The sequence below is a fragment of the Equus caballus genome, chromosome 5 (genome assembly GCF_041296265.1).
Source record: "Equus caballus isolate H_3958 breed thoroughbred chromosome 5, TB-T2T, whole genome shotgun sequence".
In the NCBI taxonomy this organism is placed as follows: domain Eukaryota; kingdom Metazoa; phylum Chordata; class Mammalia; order Perissodactyla; family Equidae; genus Equus; species Equus caballus.
Genome location: NC_091688.1, coordinates 17872241 through 17893284, shown reverse-complemented (window position 1 = coordinate 17893284; position 21044 = coordinate 17872241). Strand labels below are relative to the sequence as shown.

At 38.7% G+C, this 21044-nt stretch overlaps 2 protein-coding genes across 3 annotated transcripts in view; one reads left to right on the top strand and one right to left on the bottom strand.

Annotated features, from left to right (window-relative positions):
- Window positions 1–21044, bottom strand: part of RGL1 (ral guanine nucleotide dissociation stimulator like 1) — a 239652-nt gene that overhangs the window by 210939 nt on the left and 7669 nt on the right. The window lies entirely within an intron of this gene.
- APOBEC4 (apolipoprotein B mRNA editing enzyme catalytic polypeptide like 4) lies at window positions 12914–19850 on the top strand. The gene is made up of 2 exons (XM_001490367.5): window positions 12914–13248; window positions 17266–19850. The coding sequence occupies exon 2, from the start codon at window positions 17296–17298 to the stop codon at window positions 18394–18396; it is 1101 nt and encodes a 366-aa protein (XP_001490417.1). The 5' UTR covers window positions 12914–13248; window positions 17266–17295; the 3' UTR covers window positions 18397–19850.

Sequence of the window (21044 nt, the reverse complement as noted above, 5' to 3'; positions counted from 1 at the left end):
GTCATATGGAAATAGATGATGAAGCTTTGGGCTTTGCTCAAAGTGAAGAAGTGGCACAGAGCCCCATTCTGCCCCCATAAACCCTCAAAGGGCTACTCTCTCAATAAAAAGAGATGACAAGGAACATGTCTACCTCAGCAAACACTTGGTGGGAGGAAAAAAGACTCCCCAAACACAAGGTTCAAATTTATACTACCTAATTGAAGAGGAAGAAACACTTCCAAACTCATTTTACAAGACCAGCGTTACTACCCTGATACTGAAGCCAGATAAGGACACTAGAAGAAAAGAAAATTACAGGTCAATATCCCTGATGAACATAGATGTGAAAATTCTCAAGAAAATACTAAAAACTGAATTCAAGAGCACATTAAAAGAGTCATACACCATAATCAAGTGAGATTTATTCCTGGGATGCCAGGATGGTTCAACATACAGATCCATAAATGCAATACACCACATTAACATAATGAAGGGTAAAAATCATATGATCATTTCAGTAGATGCAGAAAAAACATTTGACAAAATTCAATTCCTTTTGAGACAGCCCTGATAGCGTAGTGGTTAAAGTTCAGCACTCTCACCACTTTGGCAGCCCTCGGGTTTGTTTCCCATTGGTGGAACCACACCACCTGTCAGTTGCCATACTCTGGTGGCAGCTCACATAGCAGAACTAGGACTTCTGACTAGGATATACAACCATGCACAGGGGTTTAGGGGAGAGAAAAAAAAGAACCAGAGCTTTCAAGTCCAGCAAAATATACTTACCTTCAATCTCAGAGAATCTTGGAGAAACCCCAGTTTGATTTTTTTTTTAAATCTAAAATCTTTTCATGATAAAACTGTCAACAAATTAGGTATAGAAGGAAAGCACCTCAACATAATAAAGGCCATATATAACAAGCCCACAGCTAATATCACCCTCAATAATGAAAACTTAAAAGCCTTTCCTCTAAGATCAGGAACAAGACCAGCATGCCCACTCCCATCATTTCTTTTCAATAGAGTAGTGGAAGTCCTAACCACAGCAATTAGGCAAGAAAAAAATAAAATAAAAGGCTACCAAATTGGAAATGAAGTAAAATCATCTGTTTGCAGATGACATGATCTTATATACAGAAAATCCTAAAGACTCCACCAAAAAAACTGTTCAAACCAACAAATGAGTTTGGTAAAGTTGCAGGATACAAAATCAACAACAAAAATCATTTGCACATCTATACACTAACAAGGAGCTATCGGAAGAAATTAAGAAAGCAATACCATTTAAAATAGCATCAAAAACAATAAAATACTTAGAAAGGGGGCTGCCACATAGCTGAGTGGCTAAGTTCGTGCACTCCGCTTCAGTGGCCTGGGGTTTCAGCGGTTCCAATCCTGGGCACAGACATGGCACCGCTCATCAGGCCATGCTGAGGCGGCGTCCCACAGAGCACAACCAGAGGCACTCACAACTAGAATATACAACTATGTACTGGGGGGCTCTGGGGATAAGAAGAAAAAAATCCAACAAGATTAGCAACAGATGTGAGCTCAGGTGCCAATCTTTAAAAAAAAAAAAAAGAAAAGTACAGACCAGCCATTTAAAAAATAAAAGAAAATACTTAGAAATAAATTTAACCAAGGGAGTGAAAGACCTGTACACTGAAAACTATAAGACTTTGATGAAAATATTTGCAAAAAATTGAAGAAAAAGCAAATAAATGGAAAGATATCCTATGTTCTTGAATTGGAAGAATTAACATTGATAAAATGTCTGTACTACGCAAAGTGATCTACAAATTCAACGCAATCCCTATCAAAATTCCAATAGCATTTTTCACAGAAATAGAAAAACTATCCTAAAATTTGTATGGAACAACAAAAGATCTTAAATAGCCAAAGCAATCTTGTGAAAGAAGAACAAAGCTAGAGGCATCACATTTTCTAATTTCAAACTATATACAAAGCTATAGTAATCAAAAGAGTACAGTACTGGCACATAGACCAACAGGACAGAATAGAAAGCTCATAAATAAACCTATGCTTAACAGTCAACTAATCTTTGACAAGGGTGCCAAGAACACACAACGGGGAAGGATAGTCTCGTCAACAAATGGTGTTGGGACATGTGTATGATAATGGATTGTAATTAGTCTTTGGGTGATGAACACGATGTAATCAACACAGAAATCAAAATACAATGATGAACATTTGAAATTTTAAAAAGTACACATGGAAATTTAAAAAACAAAAATAAACGGTGTTGGAAAAACTGGATATTCAAATACAAAAGAATGAAACAACTTCTATTTTATACCACTCATAAAAGTTAACTTGAAATGGGTTAAAGACTTAAATGTAAAACCAGAAACTATGAAACTCCTAGAATAAAACATAGGGAAAACCTCCTTGACATTGGTCTTAGCAATGATTTTTTTTAATACAACACCAAAAGCACAGGAAGCAAAAGCTAAAATAAACAAGTGGGACTACAACAAGCTAAAGAGCTTCTGCACAGCAAAAGCAACAATCAATAAGTTGAAAAGGCAACCAACAGAATGGGAGAAAATATTTGCAAACCATATATATGATAAAGGGTTAACATCCAAAATATCTAAAGAATTCATACAACACAATGGCAAAAAGAAAATTAATTAAAAAATGGGCAAAGGACATGAATAGACATTTTTTCCAAAGAAGGCAAACAAAATAGTCAATTAGGTACATGAAAATATGCTCAACATCACTAGTCATCAAGAAAATGCAAGACAAAACCACAAGATATCACCTCACGCCAGTTAAGATTGCTATTATCAAAAAGACAAAAGATAACATGTTGGCATGGATGTGGAGAAAAGGGAACCCTTAAACACTGTTGGTGGAAATGTAAATTGGTGCAGCCACTATGGAAAATAGTATAGAGGTTCCTCAAAACATTAAAACTAGAACTACCATATGATCCAGCAAACCCACTCGTAGGTATATATTCAAAGTAAATTAAGTCAGTATCTCAAAGAGATATCTCCATTGCCATGCTCACTGCAGCATTGTTCACGACAGCCAAAATACGGAAACAACCCAAACGTCCATCAACAGATGAATGGATAAAGAAAATGTAGTGTATAAATATATACAATGGAATATTATTCAGCCATAAAAAAGAAGAAAATCCTGCCATTTGCAACAACATGGACCTGAGGGCACTATGCTAAATGAAATAAACCAGAAAGAGAAAGATAAATATTGTATGGTATTACTTATATGTGGACTCAAAAAAAAAAAGCTGATTTCATAGAAACAGAATAGAATGATGGTTACCAAGAGTTGGGGAGGATGGGAAGATGTAGGTCAAAGAATACAAACTTTCAGTTATACGATAAATAAGTTCTGAGGATATAGTGTATAACATGGTGATCATAGTTAATAATATGGTATTGCAAAGTTTCTGAGAGTAGATCTTAAGCATTCTCACCACATACACAAAGTTAACTATGTGAGGATGTGTTAACTAGTTTGATCTAGGTAATTATTCCACAATGTATATGTATATAAAATCATCATGTTTTACACTTTAAATATATACGATTTTGTCAATTATTCCCCAATAAAGTTGGAAACAAACAAACAAAAAGAATCAAACTGGCTTTGTTGATAATCTCTACTAAAAATGTTTTTGTACTGTTGAAAAAAAATTTATACTGCCTAACTAGTTCAGGAACCCAGAACTGACAAATTGATACTGAAGTGAGCCAGGGCTAGAAACACACTCGAAGTGTCTGTAAAACTTAAAGGCAAATTCTCTCTAGAGCAGCAGCTCTCAACCTTGACTATGGAGCTTTAAAAACAGTGATGCCTCCGTCTCCTGCTGGGAGTATCTGAGTTAACTGGTCTGGGGTTCAACCTGCCATCCTAATTTTTAAAGGCTCACTAGGTGATTCTAACGTACGGCAAAGATTGAGAAGCACTGCTCTAGAGAGATACGCCTCCAGTGCGGGGATCATAGGATCCCCACCAAGCATGACCTAAAAAAGGAAATTTTACAACACCCAAAGGAACAATCCACCATAAGCAAGAGTGGGCAGAAAGAACAAAAAGCAGAGTTAAACCCCTAAGAACCTTAGGTAATAGAATTATTTGTTACAGACTATATAATAAGAACATTTAAAATAATTAGATCAAAACCCCAAAACTATGAAAACAGAGGAAAATACAGGCACAAAATAAAACTTCTGGAAATGATAAAGATACTCATTGATTTAAAAAACTCAATAAGTGGGTTAAACAGCAGATAAAAAGACCTGTAGAGAAAAGTGGAGAACTAGATGATTTACCAGGAGAAAACTCCTGGAACGCAGCACTGAAAGATGAACAATGGGAATTACAATAGACAAATTAAGAGCCACGTAAGATAAATGAGAAGGTTCAACATATACCTAATCAATGTTCCAAAAGAAGAGAAAAGAGAGAACGGAGGAGAGGAATATTTCAAGAGATAATGGCTGAGTATTTTCCAGATTTAACAAAAAATAAGAATCACCAAATTCGGGTTACAAGAAGGATAAATAAAACTAAATCCACACTTAAACACATAATATTGAAACTATAAAGCATGAAAAAGCAAAGAAAGTGTCTTGAGTCACCAGGGAAAAAATAAATCATCTATAAAGAAACAACCATTAGACTGACAACAGACTTCTTGACAGCAACCACTTCGAGGATTTTCAGAGCTCACGGCATCCTCTGCTGAGTCGATGGACATATTTTCTCTCAGCTTCCACATACTCTGCCCTAATTCAGGGACAAGATCAAACTGAGCTCAGCTCAAGACTATCAGTGACTTCATTTAGAAGAGACTGGGACAAGAGGAGCTGAAAACACTGACAAGCTAAATACCAAATTTCTTGATGAGTATGGTGCCCTTGGGACTTATTGGAGATTAGCTATCCAAATGAAGAAAGAGAAGTCCTACAGAATCCTAACCACTGTTCATTCCCTTCCTGTCAAACAACAAGCTTAAAGGAAACTAGCCTTTCTAAATCAATATGTTAAATACTTCCACTCACTGACAATACCCAGTGTTGACAAGGATGTGGAGTAACTGGAATGCTCCTACACTGCTAGTGGGAATACAAAATAACAAGCCTCTTTGAAAAACAGTTTGGCAGTTCTTAGAAAGTTGAGATGTATTTACCATACAACCTAGCAATTGCACTCCTAAGTGTCTGTCCAAAAGAAATAGAAACATATGTCCACACAAAGACTTGGACATGAATGTTCAGAGCAGCTTTTTTCATAATAGCCCCAAACTAGAAATACAAATACCCATCAACAGGTGAACAGATAAATTATAGTATATCCACACAATGCAATATTATTCAATATTAAAAATGAATGAACTACTGATATACACAATCACATGAATGAATCTCAAAAACATTATGCTGAGCAATAAGCAAAAGATGCCAGAGTTCATACTTTATAATTCCATTTATGTACAACTTTGGAAAAAACACATCTAATCAATAGTAACAGCAAATAGATAGCACCACCCTAGAGCCATGTGGGAGGATGATTGATGTGAAAGGAAAGGACACAGGGGAAATTTGGGGTTGATGGAAACGTTCTATATTTTTATTGAAATGGTGGTAATGAGTATATACATTTGTCAAAATTCATAGAACTGCACATTTAAAATGGGTACATTTTATTATATGTAAATTATACCTCAATAAAGTTGATTTAAAAAAAATTCTTTCTTCTTGCCAGAAACATTTCCAGCTGTTTTCCCACACATACCTATCATCATAGCATGACACCCTTTTCCTATATTTTCTTATCATTTTCTCACTTTTGAAATATGATTTTTCCCATTTATCTTTAGACTGGGTCACAAACTTGAAATTTTCTTTTTGTTCAAAAAGCAGGATGTGATGGAGGGATGGTATACAGAAAAGAGTTTTAGAGTGCTCTGGCTTCATATCCCAGCTCTTCCAATTACTAGCTATGTTATCTTGAACATTAGTTAAACACTCTGACCCTCAGTTTCCTTATCTGTAAAATGGAAATTGTAATAATACCCACGTCTTAGTGATGTAGGGCATGTAGAATTTTTGGCACAGAGCACACATTCAGTAAATATTAATCTCTGTTCAATAACTGATATTTTCATTTAAATTCCTTATCATTTATATTACAAGCTAGCCAGAGGAATTAACTTAAGTAAAATTTAGTGAACTTAAGGATCACTACCTAGGGGCCGGCCCGGTGGCGCAGCGGTTAAGTTCGCACGTTCTGCTTCTCGGCGGCCCAGGGTTCACCGGTTCGGATCCCAGGTGCGGACATGGCACTGCTTGGCATGCCATGCTGCGGTAGGCATCCCACATATAAAGTAGAGGAAGATGGGAACGATGTTAGCTCAGGGCCAGGCTTCCTCAGCAAAAAGAGGAGGACTGGCAGTAGTTAGCTCAGGGCTAATCTTCCTCGGGGGGAAAAAAAGGATCACTACCTAATAGTGACTTCAGTGGGCTGGAAGAAGTTCACAAAAGCAATGTCACTCAAAGCTAAGTCTGTGAACCAGCACCTATCCACGAACTGTTACCAATGTGAACACAGCAAGTACAGAAATTGAGAGTGTTTTATAGAAATTTGATATGACCTTGTAGGATCTATATCAGAAAATGCGATTTAGAGTTTAAATCTTGCATAGGAGAAGGTTCTAGAGTAATTGCTCCGATTAAAGAGCTTGAGCCAGAATGTAAAGCCACACACTGCTTTCTTCAATGAGAAAATCTTAGTATGAAAAAAAGTCAGCTGAACTAAACCACGTGCTTAGTGACACAGTAAAAAACTATGAATTACATAAAGGCTAATGCATTACATTTGAGATATTCTCCTTATGTGATAATATGGAAGGTGATCATAAACAACTATTATTGTATGCTAGACACAATGGTTTTCTAGGAAGAAAGTTCCATAGAAAATGTTTGAACTGTTGAAAAAACTCCTAGAGTTACTGCTGGATAAGAAATGAGTTTGGGCCCAACTTTTTAAAGATATATATTAGACAGCCAGACTTGCCTATTTGTCTGAAATCTTCAGTATGTTAATAATCTTAATATTTTCAAACAAGGAAGAAATGCAACATGTTTTTCAGGAACAGATGACTGAAAAGTCAAAATAAATATCGAAAGTGTGGAAGAACAGCGTTTCCACAGATTGTTATGTCATGTTTTGTAATTTAAAAACTACCATCAGTGCAGCAGGTAATAATTCTGATATTGCACAGCTGCAAAAAGTGATTACCAAATACCTGAGAGAATTGATAGGAGGTCTAAAATTTTTATTCTCCATCAAAAGAAGATCCATACATAGGAAATTCATGGAACCATAAACCATTCCTTTCACTGAAGATAATTTAAATTTAATATAACTTTACAGGACAAATTGTTGGAACCGGTTACTGATAAAGCATCGTTGAGGAATTGTGAAAATACAACATCACTTGCTTCATTTTTTAAAAAGTTAAAAATGAGATATCTTGAGCTTGTGAAGTTGCTTTAAAATCTCTTCCTCTCTTCCTAGCAACATACCTCTTAAAACCAGCTTTCTCTATTATGATGCTATTAAAACAGTTTGGATATACATTATACCCTGCAGATAGCGTTGTCATCAGTTCAACCTAGATTAAAGTAACAGGCAAGAAGCAAGGTGGTTGGTCACAATAAAAGTTTTAAGAATGGATATATGTGATGTTCATAAAATACATATATATAGGACATTGACTATGGAGCTGTACTATATCTTCATAAATTTTTTGTTTAATATAATTGTAGAATATAATAGTAATAGTGATTCTCCATATTAATCATCTATACATATTCTTTCAATAAGCAACATGTATAATTTTGGTAATTCTTTTTTCCTATGTTATGTTTGTTCTGTTCATATTTACCTAAAGACAGACACATAGATCAATGGGACAGAAGAGAGAGCCCAGAAATAAACCCACAGTCAACCGAACTTCGACAAGAGTGCCAAGACTACACAAGGGAGAAAGGATAGTCTCTTCAACAAATGGTGTTAGGAAAACTGGATATCCACACACAAAAGAATGAAACTGGACCCTTATCTTATACCACACAAAAATCAACTCAAAATCTATTAAAGACTTAAATGTAAGATCTGAAACAATAAAACTCTGAAAGGAAAATATAAGGGAAAAGCTTCACAACATCGGTCTTGGCAATGATTTCTTGGCTATGACATCAAAAGGACAGGCAATAAAAGCAAAAATAGACAAGCATTCTGTTTATATTTATTGAAATGCAATTTAAAAATTTTATATCTGTTGAACTAATTATTTTTAAAGATTTTTTCAATTTTTCCTCTTTCTCCCCAAAGCCCCCTGGTACATAGTTGTATATTTTAGTTGTGGGTCCTTCTAGTTGCGGCATGTGGGATGCCACCTTAGCATGGCTTGATGAGCAGTGCCACTTCTGTGCCCAGGATCCGGACCAGCGAAACCCTGGGCCACCAAAGCAGAGCGCGTGAACTTAACCACTCAGCCACAGGGCCAGCCCCTGAACTAATTATTTTTAAATGGGCTTATATTTTCGATGACTTTTTTGTTCATTTTTCTATAAAATCATTTTCACTGAATTTTACAAAGTTACCAGTATATAATAGTTTGGAAACTTAAATTAGTCCTTCCCCACAGATAGTCTGAAACCTTTTTTAAAACATCTATACAGACTCTGAGAGTAAAGATGGTGCCTTCATCCTGCACTTTTCCTCAGCTGAAGTTTTAGGAGTTACTTTTCATTTTAAACATTTTGTGGGTGTTTCCCTAGGATAATGGGGAAGACCAACATGGAGGAATTCTAAGAGAAAGTCTGGTTTTAGCAAACTAACAGGTGGGCCAAAAGAAAGTTTCCCACTGCAAAGACTGTGCTGCCACCCTGTGGCCATTCTGCTTATGACCCCCAAGCTAGGCGATCCAGCCTCTGCTTTTTTGTCTCCCTTTCCTCTCAACCCTAACATTTATCTTAGTCCATCCGTCCCACTTAACTCCTTAGTGAGCTCCGTGAAATCTACTGGATTCTCTGCTCTTCTTTATTTCATGCTTGCTTTCTTCTCCAGTTTCCATTTTCTGGGTAGTTTGTTACTGCTACATGAATGTGGGTGTTGTTATTGAATGCTAACCAAACTTCTACAAAAGCAATGAATTACATATTTAATTGGACACAGTACATTCAAATAAAAGTTAAAAATTTTAGCAATAAAATATAAATTCTTTTACATCTTGCCACCCAAAGAGAAAGTCACCTTACATGCGGCAACTAGCAACACCCAAGCTATCTTGGATACAGTACCCCAAACGGGGATGCCAGAACAGAGATTAGAAACAATTTTTGAAGTGTCAAACTGAAAAGGTCTTTTAAAAATCTATATCAGTGTAGGAGAGTTTGGCCTTTGTAAAACTTCTTCATAATAACTGCATATTTATATACATAATATACATCATAACTCATCTGAATGAAGATGAAACATTGCATGTTAATAAATGAAGACAGAACGAAGAAGTCTGTTTGGGAAACTGGATGTTTCTTCAAAGTTTCTCCCTTCCTGTAAATGCCGAAGTAGCAATAAGAATTGTGGGGGGAGGGGGGTGAAGGAGGTAAAGGGGCACATGTGTATGGTAACGGGTAAAAACTAGCCTATTGGTGGTGAGCACGATGCAGTCTATACACAAAACTGATATAATGTACGCTTGAAATCACAGTGTTGTAAACCAATATGACCTCAATAAAATAATTTAAAAATAAATAGATAAATGACAAATTACCCAGAAAGAAAAAAAAGAGAATTGTGAGCAGGAACCATGATCATGGTCCTTCGTTTCCTTGTAACTAAATTCAGTTTTAGAAGCCATTCTGTGCAACCTAAATGGAGCTCTGCAAAGTCAACCTTCCTTTGGAGCTTTCCTACACCTAACAGATGTAAAATATGGTGGCTTAAAAAATGGTAGTTCACGCAAAAGAATGAAATTGGACCCTTATCTCACACCACATACAAAAATCAACTAAAAATGGATTAAAGGGGCTGGCCCAGTGGCACAGTGGTTAAGCTCACACATTCTGCTTCAGCGGCCCAGGGTTTGCAGGTTCAGATCCCAGGTGCAGACCTACGCACTGCTTGTCAAGCCATTCTGTGGCAGACGTCCCACATATAGAGGAAGATGGGCATGGATATTAGCTCAGGGCCAGTCTTCCTCAGCAAAAAGAGAAATATTGGTGGCAGATGTTAGCTCAGGGCTAATCTTCCTCAAAAAAAAAAAAGATGGATTAAAGACCTAAATGTAAAGCTGAAACTGTAAAACTACTAGAAGAAAACACAATATCCAAAATATGTAAAGTACTCAGCAAAAGAAAATCAATCTGACTTTAAAAAGGGCAAAGGACCTGAATAGACATTTCTCAAAAGAAGACATACAAACAGCCAACAGGCACATGAAAAGGTGCTCAAGCACCATGACTTATCAGGGAAATGCAAATTAAAACCACAATGAAATATCACTTCATACCTGTTAGGATGGCCATTATCGAAAAGACAAAAGCTAACGAGTGTTGGTGAGGATGTGGGAAAAGGGAACCCCTGTGCACTATTGGTGGGAATGCAAATCGGTACAGCCATTATGGAAAACAGTTTAGCAGTTCCTCAAAAAATTAAAAATAGAATTACCATATCATCCAGCAATGTCACTTCTGGGTATTTATCCAAAAGAACTGAAATCAGGATCTCAAAGAGATATCTGCACTCCAATATTCACTGCAGCATCATTCACAACAGTTAAGATAGGGAGACCACCTAAATGACCATCCATAGATAAATGGATATAATGAATGCAGTATATACATACAATGGAATATTATTCACCCTTAAAAAGGAAATCCTGGGGCCGGCCGGTGGCACAGCCATTAGGGTCACACACTCCGCTTAGGTCACCCAGTGTTTGCCAGTTTAGGTCCCAGGCACGGACCTATGCACCGCTTATCAAGCATGCTGTGGCAGGCATCCCACATATAAAGTGGAGGAAGACGGGCACAGATGTTAGCTTAGGGCCAAGCTTCCTCAGCAAAAAAGTGGAGGATTGGCAGTGGATGTTAGCTCAGGGCTAATCTTCCTTAAAATAAAGACAAAGGAAATCCTACCATTTGTGGCAACATGGATGACCCTGGAGGACACTATACCAAGCAAAATAAGCCAGACACAGAAAGACAAATACTGCATGGTGTCATTTACATGTGGAATCTAAAATAGTCAAGCTCACAGAAGCGTACAGTAGAATGGTGGTTGCCAGGGGCTGGGGGGAGGGGAAATGCAGTGACGTTGGTCAAAAGGTACAAAGTTTCAGTTATGCAAGATGAATAAATTCTGGAAATCTAATGTACAGCATGGCGACTACAGTTAACAATACTGTATTGTATACCTGAAATTTGCTAAGAGTAAATCCCAAGTGTTCACACACACACACTGTCCAAAAACGATAAAGGAGGTGATGGATATGTTAATTAGCTTCATTGTCATGATCCTTTCACAATGTTTAAGTATACCAAAACATCAAGTGGAAGCCCTAAATATACACAACTTTTATTTGTCAATTATAACTTAATAGAGCTGTTTTAAAAAATGGTGGCTACTTAGGATTGCCTCTCCCTAAAATCATCCTAAAATGCAATCGGTAAATATACTAGTGGATAGACGCGTATTTTTAAGGTAGTATTTTTAAATAGAATATCATTTATTAAGGTTAAATAAAAGATGAACTTTGAGGATCAACTTTTGGTTTTATATTTACAAGTTCATTGAGTTAGGAGACGCTATGAAAATGGCAGTAAGGAGCAGAAACAGCAAAGGCATGATCAGGGGCAAACGGTGGGGGAAGGAATGGGATATGACAGTCAGCATGCACTGAAGACAGCATGAAGGAAAATGTAACTGAAAAATAAACAGCTGAGGAGTTGATGAATACACTTGAGACCATTAAAAGCCACAGAGATCAACACAAAATATCTGAGCTAGAAGGAGCCCCTAGAGGAGACAGGACTGTGGCTGTTGGAGAGACTGGAATTTTAAGTCCAAGAAACAAGTTAAAGGTTGTGAGCTGCTGCAGGAAGCCTTCTAGGTACTTCCATCACCCTGATGGGTTATTTTTAGAGTAGTATATATGGTAAGAACTTTGGGTGGTAACTAATGAAAACACCCAAGAGGGATCACCCCTCGCTCCTTCAAGTGGCCTAAGAGGAAAGAGGGAATAACCCAGAGTGAGCACAAACAACAGATCATGACTATCAACTGTCTACTGTCCTAGGAGATGGGTGGAGATGAGGGCGGCAGGGGAAAGGAATGCAGAAGGACGAGTGGCTCCTCCGTCAGCCCCAGAGAAAGGGCCAAAAGGGCTGCAACTGATCCAGGGCAGAGTTTGTCTTCAACTGCAGGGAACCACATACACATCAAGAGCAAGAGTCTCCCAGGGCATTTGTAAGAGGAGCGAAACAGCTGGCGCCTAATAACCTAGGTTTGGACAAAATGAAGAGCTCCCCTTCAGGACGTGTGGGCCTTTTAGTAGACAGCGCCTCTCTTTGGTGAAGTCTCTGCTACCTCTCATGCGGGGCCCCCCTCCCACAAAAGGGTGATCCTCCCCAGGAGAGGCCCCGGCGCCTCCACAGGCAACAGAACCAACAAATCCTGTCCACGCACCAAGCCTGGCACCTATTCTAGATCAGACAAAGGCACTGAGGAGCACGACCCCAGAATTTGATTCTTACAGCCAGAAAGAGAAAAACTCCAACACATTCACTTAAACAGTCAGATATTACGCTTTTATCCAGGCTGGAATATGCATTCATGTATATTTTCATCTTTGGAACAGGTGGTTTGAAATGCAAATAAAGTAATAAGTGTCAGAGCCGTATCCTAGCAGTAGCTACTTTGCGAACGTTACCATGGCGCCCATTCAACAGTGTTCTTAGAGGCAGCCACACCTCAGCAAGTTCTTTCTAACTCGGGACAGCAAAGTCCAAAGGAACTGACACACACAAACGGTTCAGAAAGAGTCCTGAACTGATATAGGAAGTGAATCTTCACAGCACAATTGCCCTCTGAAGCGACTTGACACAGGGCGTGGGACTTAAAGGAGGAAAAAAAGGAAATGGACCATCTCCTGGAACACCTGGAATGCGATCCAAGCCTGGAGACAAAGTGATGGTAATTATAACTGCTAACATTTGTTTTTAGATGCTAACAGATTGCGCACAGATTGGGAAGGGCGAACGCCATTCTCCAATTACTCCAGTGCAAACTGTGCTTTACAGTACGCACTAAATCCTAGCTGGGTGAAAAGAGAGCATATTGTCCTCACGTACAGTTCATTTATGTTGAGCTAAGGAAAGCTGTCCTCCCACTGCCACAGTCCAGGGGCCACTCACAACCGGATGCAAGGAGCTGGGTTCGCAGATCTCTATTTCTTACTGCCAGTAGATCTATTCTATGGGGGGCAACACGCATTTCCCAAGCACAGACAAAGCAGAAGGAAAGGACTGGGTGGTACGGGCACAGGAGGCTGGGGAAACAAGTCTTAGGCAACCTGGCCTGGGAACCAATCAAGTTCCTGAGGGAGGCCCTGGGATAAACAGGGCACATCTCTGCCTTGTTAGGGGAGAATGAAAGGACAAATCCCAAAAGTTAACTATACAAGATAGTCTGTGATCAATGACAAACTGATGATATAAACCATAAATTCTGTAAGAGTTCAGAGGAGGCAAGAGTTCTTTCCTACCTCCCCTTCAGTTGAGGGGGATAAAAGAACGATGCCAGAAAGACCCTCTGAAAAGGGAGGACTTCACTAACAGGGAAACACAGGTGGTTTTGAAAAATGAAAAGCTATCAGTTAGAATGAAACTCCACAGCTCCCTCCATTATGTGCAAAGGCCGCTAGTCCTCAAGATCTCCTTAGAGCAATGATGTACCATTCATGGCTAAAATAGCTGCAGGAGAGGGCGCACAAAGGAAGGAGTGCTTAGAAAAGCAATCGGGAGTTTCCATACTGCCTTTTATCTTGAAAGACAGAAGACTTCTACTTCCCAAAAGGGTAATCCTGGGACCATTATAAATAGCTAACTCCATCCCCCCAACCACCAAAAAAAGTAAAGGCAAGAAGGGCCTCCTTGTTCTTCTTCCATAACATTTCAGCCAAATCAATCTGTAAATTTTCTATGGGTGGCGTGAAATTGTAATTTGCGTAGTAACCTGGGTATCAGGTGTGCCACCCCACACAGACCATACCCAGGGCACAATATTCAAAAGAGAGTGACACTTTGGGCTTGGTTTCAGCAAGTTTGAAATTCAGAGAGATCCAGTCTGACGAGTAAGGCTGAGAGAGGAGATCCAGGGAGAAGGCAATGCTTAAGATAAAGCAGGAGATGGTGTCAGGTTTCAGGTGATCAGTCCACTGCAAGGGTTAAGCAGAAAAAGAGTGCAGGGCCCCAAGGAAAAGCTATGCAAGGTCTAGGAAGCCTTAGGGCAGGAATTCAGTTGCATCAGGAAATTATAGCACTAAGGAGGAAACTGAGGTAAACGCCCAATCCTATAGACTAAGCTGACGTGACAGAGGTTAGGAGAAATCTGGAATTTGATAGGTATGTGGTGCCCAGAGTTACTGCACAGCTATTTGCCACTTGGACAGTGGTGACACGCATAAAGTCATATTCCATCTACAGCTGGACTGAGGCTTCTAAAATATTTTCTGCCCAGGACAGGATTAGCAAAGGGACTTGCAGGTTTCAGCCTGGAGATCAGGCTGCATCAAACGCAGCAATGATTGGGGTGCTCTGGGGTGAGGAAGACAGAAGTTGATCAAACGCTTCCATATGAGAGGCGGTAATAAATACTTCTGAAATGATAAATTAGATTTTGAAAAGTGAAAAATACATTTTGTTGCAATGGTTAGTTTATCTCTTTTAAATTTTATGCCTTGTCCGTTTTGCTGCCTGGACAAAAAGCTAAATGTAAAAACTGAAATCATACATACTAGGAGAAGATATGGGGACTACTTAATTCATCTTTGATGAGGAAGTCTTTTCTAAATACAATAGTAAAAATAAATCATAAGGGTAAAGATTAGACCACATAAAAATGTAAAATTTGGTATAATTGAAAATACCATCTGCATAATTAAAAGACTCTATAAACAAATACTTTACAAAATATTTACAACAAATATGACAGCTAATATTCTTGATACATAAAGAGTTCTTGCAAATCAATCAGGAAAACCCCAAACAAAAAAATGATAAGGGATCACATATATTTCACAGAAGAATAAATACTACAGACCAACAAGCATGTGAAAAAGTGTTCAGCCTCCCTAGGAATTGAAAAGGTACAAATTATAACCACAAAGAGATACTTATGCTCACTTCTCAGATTGGCAAAGTGGGTGACAAACAACACCGGGAGAGAACATGATAAAACTGGTACACCTTCCTAGGAAGCAATCTGACACAGTTTGATCCAATAATACCACTTCTAGCAATCTACATTAAAGAAAATTCATATCAGAGACATGATTTATGTATGGAAATGTGCATCAAAGTGTTATTTATAACAAAAAAGAAGCAAGAATCTAAATGTTATAGTAATGTAATAAAACATTAATTAGCCATAAATGTTGTGTCTTTTGAAGAATTTTTAATAACAGAAAAATGCTCATGATATAATACTAAGGGAAAAATCAAAGTATAGAACATGATTTTATTTATGTTGTGCATAACAAACATACCTAGCAAAAAGACTGGAGGGAACAGACTTAGTGATGGGAATGTAAACCGATACAAACTGGCATGAGTTTTTATTTTTTCCTTTATGTAGCAGTATTTTAAAAAATATTCTACAAGAAACATGTAAAACTTGTATAATAAAGAGTTATCTTAAAATGTTTTTAAAACTACATTATAAGGACCTAGGTTGGGGCTGGCCCCGTGGCCGAGTGGTTAAGTTCGTACGCTCCGCTGCCACAGCCCAGAGTTTCACTGGTTTGATTCCTGGGCGAGGACATGGCACTGCTCATCAGGCCACGCTGAGGCGGTGTCCCACGTGCCACAACTAGAAGGACCTAAAACTAAAAATATACAACTATGTAGCAGGGGGCTTTGGGGAGAAAAAGGAAAAATAAAATCTTAAAAAAAAAAAAAGACCTAGGTTGCTGCTTGGGAACAATGATAACTAAAGAAATATTTTTTAAAGAAAAAATCATTACTTAAAGATCTCAACTTTTTGGGTTTAACATCCCAGACTCTATTTATTCAAAATATCCTGAGAACGATATTTGCTTTCCAGAATAACAAAGTTTCCAAAATGTTCTTATAAGACCCACCCACTGGAGATAAAACGCTCAAATGTCAGTGAATGAGTTCACCACCCAAAGAATACTCCAGTGGCACTTCTACAAAAGTGCCTTAAGCAAAATAGACCCCACGATCCTATTCCCAAAAGGATAACCACCTCCAACTTATTGCCAATGATTTGAAGAAATAGCTGATTTAAATGCAAGCACACTCAAAACCTCTGTGCAATACATTAGATACTATCATATCCAGCAAAGGGACCAAGGAAGAACACTGTGAACAAAATGCAAAAGCCCTGCTGATTTCTTTGGGCTTTCACAAACAAGAATCATCTAGATAACCCGGGGATTTCCACCAATACTACCAAGAGCTAATATGTATTGAGTCTTTAATATGTGTTGGGCACATAAGAAAGCATTTCATATTTATTCAATCATTCAATCCTCAAGTCAATCTTAGGAGGTAGGAACTCTTCTTATCCTCATTTTACAGACAAGGAAGCTGTGGCTCCCAGATGTTAAAAAACTTGCCACAAGTCACTAAGCTAGTAAGTGGCAGAGCCCAGATTTGGAACAGGGCAGCCTGTTTCTAGAATCTGCGCTGCTAACCCATTTGCTCTACTGCCTCAGAATCCATGCAACAGGTCAAGCTGGGTTACGCTGTTGTCTTCGTCTCCTCCCCACTCCCCAGGAGCCTCAATGAAGAAAGATGAATCCTGAGCTTTCTAACCTATGGATAGATATCACTATCTTTTAGAATAAAGATGCTACTGTAGTTACTGTGCTACCACCTTTAAAGAAAAGTATAGCTCAATAAATTAATGCATTGTCTTTAGTTTTTCCTGCACTGGTTTTACATATAATTTCTCTTTCTCGTTTAGGGTTGCAGCTAGAAGACAATAAAACTAGCAATGGAGCCTTTATATGAGGAATACCTAGCAAATCGTGGAACAATAGTGAAACCTTATTACTGGCTAAGCTTCTCTCTAGATTGCTGCAATTGTCCTTACCATATTCGGACAGGTGAAGAAGCAAGAGTTCCCTACACAGAATTTTATCAGATTTTCGGATTCCCTTATGGGCCAATGTACCCTCAAACAAAACACCTTACATTTTATGAACTAAAAACTACTTCTGGAAGCCTGGTGCAAAAGGGCCACGCTAGCAGTTGCTCTGGGAGTAACACCCATCCAGAATCAATGCTGTTCGAGCTGAATGGTTATTTTGACTCGGCCATACACAATAACGACAGCATCAGGCATATCATTCTGTATTCCAACAACTCCCCTTGTAATGAAGCTAACCACTGCTGCATCAGCAAAATGTACAATTTCCTGATAATGTATCCACATGTCACTCTCAGTATTTACTTCTCTCAGCTGTATCATACTGAGACTGAATTTCCTGCCTCAGCATGGAACCGCGAAGCTCTCCGGAGCCTGGCCAGCTTATGGCCACAGGTCACTTTGAGCCCGATAAGTGGTGGGATTTGGCATTCCCTCCTCAACAACTTTGTGAGTGGTGTCTCAGGACCAACTGTTTTCCAGCCCATTTTGCCTGGGAGAGCACTGGCTGACAGGCACAATGCATATGAAATCAATGCCATAACAGGAGTCAAACCTTATTTCACTGACATTCTTCCCCAGACGAAAGAGATTCAGAACATAAAAGCTTTAGGGAGCGACCCCTTAAACAACGTCTTTCCCGGACAGTCTTTTCAAGTGACAAGTGGACAAGTGCAACCCAACCTGACCCCAGATCTTAGGGTTCCTGTTGTTTTTGTGCTGGTGCCTTACAGAGACCTACCACCAATCCATGTGGATCAAAACCCATATAAACCCAGGAATATTGTAAGGCATTTAAATATGCCTCAAATATCATTCCAGGAAACCAAGGACCTCGGAAGGCCTCCCATCGGAAGGCCCATGGAAAGAGTGGAAATCACAGAACAGTTTGCAAGTAGCAAAGAGGCAGATGAAAAGAAGAAGAAGAAGAAGAAAGGGAAAAAATAAGATCTACATTCCTACAACAAGAGAACAAATAACTCCCAGAGGACTTATTAGAAAGCCAACAAAAATCTGGAAACTTTCTCTCTTAGGACTGATCCAAGATGGAGATAAATTGATATACTAAGAGCAAAACCTGAATTATTTACCATCTCAACTATCAAAAAGCTACACTATTTTTAACATAACCCAAAATGCTTCCATAAGCAACTTGATCTCTCTCCTTTATTTTGAAAGTGACAGTATCAAAATGGAGTCATTAGTACCTTGCTAATACTTTGGTGTGGAAAAGGAATGTCATTATTCTAATCTACCCATATCACCTTTCCACTAAAAAAGCCCATGGACTACATAGCTTCCTAAATTGGTTTCAGGATAAAAATTTACTGTAAAATTGGAAAACAGCCTGAAGTTACTGACATTAAGTGCTGTTTGTGAAAGCAAACCAGTGATTTTCCATTAATTGTTAATCGTGGACAGACAATTTTAGGCAGCCCATTTTTTCTAAAGTGGTTCAAAATAGTTTTGTGTGGGGAAAAAGCCCTTCTGCTAATTGATTAGATACAGCTACAAAAATTGAGTTTTGAAACCTAGCCACCTGCTCAGTTTGATCTTTCCCAGCTCAGACCTCTCCCTCCTGAGCAGACGATGGAGGCAGGATGACACATGAGAATCTCCAGAGGCTCCTCCCTTCACACACCATACAAAACGCAAGCCCTTCTTACTGGCTTTCAAGGCTCCTTCTCGGCCTTCCTGGGGCCCTGTCTCATTAGCAAGACTGTAAGTTTCTATAGGTCAAGCACTGTCTCTTCCTCTTTGGTTTTCCCTTAGGATCTAGCAGAGTATCCAGGCAAGATGTGGGTAGCAAGGTTGTGAAACTACATCCCAGTAACTTCACCAGTCACTACTCCTCAACATCCTTCCTCCATTCCAGCCAAGTGCCTGCTTAACCATCTTGCAAAGCACATTTTTTTGTTGTTGGCATCCACTCCCCCTTCTTCTTATATAGCTCCGCAAAGCATAATTTGTATGTTTCACTTCTTTTTTTTCTCTGACCCCTTCTTTTTCACCAGCGCATATCTATGGCTTCTCTTAAAATCTTGTTCAAAACACACTTCCAGGAAGTGTTCCTTAACTAACCCTCTGAGCATGTACATTGAAGCACTTTGCTTATGTTTAATTAATTCACATTTGTGGCCTCACTTCTCTCCTGGAAATATGTAAAAATGCATTACAAGAAAAATGTACGTTCATTTGTAACTTGCTACTAAATTTTTTCTTAACATATGCAAAAAGTAATGTTACGCTAATAAGATAGTTTTGCCATTAGAACAAAAAACTTAAAGGACATAATACTCCATGCGGAAGGAGGAGGAGGAAGGAAAGAAAAACAGAAAAGAAAAATATTTAGAATAGAAGTTTCTATTGTGATTAAAATAAACATGAATAAAATTTTTAAAGGAATTTCTATTGATGACCTGAAAATTTTTACAGAATTATTGGAATATAATTGTGCTGTGGGCATATAGTGATTATTATTTAATGAGGTTGAAGTCTATTATTAGATCATGAAATAATATGTCTACAATTTGCGACTTAGAGTTAAAAAAAAAAAAGACCCCAACACGACAAATTTAGCATCCCTGATCATTATAAAAAGTAGATCCAACTAGTTGCCATGAAATCTATCTCCAAGTGGTCAAAAAGATGACAACTTCAATCAGGTTTCAAAGGACCCATTAGAAACATAGTCTGAAATCTATGATGAATTTGTATTTCAAATATGAACCTGGATGGCAATGGTATTATCAAAGAGAGAAATGTCGCCAGAACCATCAGAAAGAAAAGTGCCCCTGGCAGTTGAATTTTTTACTGGTTAAATAAGACTGGGGCTAGGAAGAACATTACTGACAGGTCCTGTCGCCAGGCTAATACAGCCAAGCCTTGGACAAGAGACTGTTAAGAGAGCATAAAGATATATGGCCCTAGGCAAGTAGACTCTATTTTCTCATTTGTAAAAACAAGAGATATGAGCTAGCTCATCTTTAAGTTTCCTTTCACCTCTATCTGCTCTAAGATGGCATATAGCAGAGCAATAGTTCCAGAGGGACCTCTGACGGTGCAGTGGTCAGGACTTCCTGCTCACCATACAATGGGTACAATGGGTTCCTGGCCGGGAGAGCAGAAGTTGGAACGCTCCAGCTCTCTTTGGCAAACTGGCAATGGCAGTTTTGAAGAATTATCACTGCCACTGAACATATGGAAATTTCAAAGAATTTAAAAGCCAATAAATTAAAAGAAAATAGAAGCCAATAAATTGAAGCAGCTAGTGGTGAGGTGATCTAAAAAAGGTGGCTGGGGGGAGGTGGGGAGGCAGGGGAGCCCATCCTCTGGTCAAGTGGTTAAAGTTCCATGCACTCAGCTTTGGCAGCCTGGGTTCGTGGGGTTTGGATCCTGGGCGAAGACATACTCCACTCATTAGCCATGCTGTGGAGGCATCCCACATACAGAAAATAGAGGAATATTGGAACAGATGTTAGCTTAGGGCTAATCTTCCTCATCAAAAAAAAAAAAAGGCAGGGGGATATATCCCAAGAAACTGATGAGGGGAGTGGGAGGGGAACATTACCTTAGTGAATCTGCCATGGTCCAGG

Coding starts and splice junctions, on each gene's coding strand:
- APOBEC4 (XM_001490367.5), top strand. CDS start 17,296: ATGGAGCCTTTATATGAGGAATACCTAGCAAATCGTGGAACAATAGTG.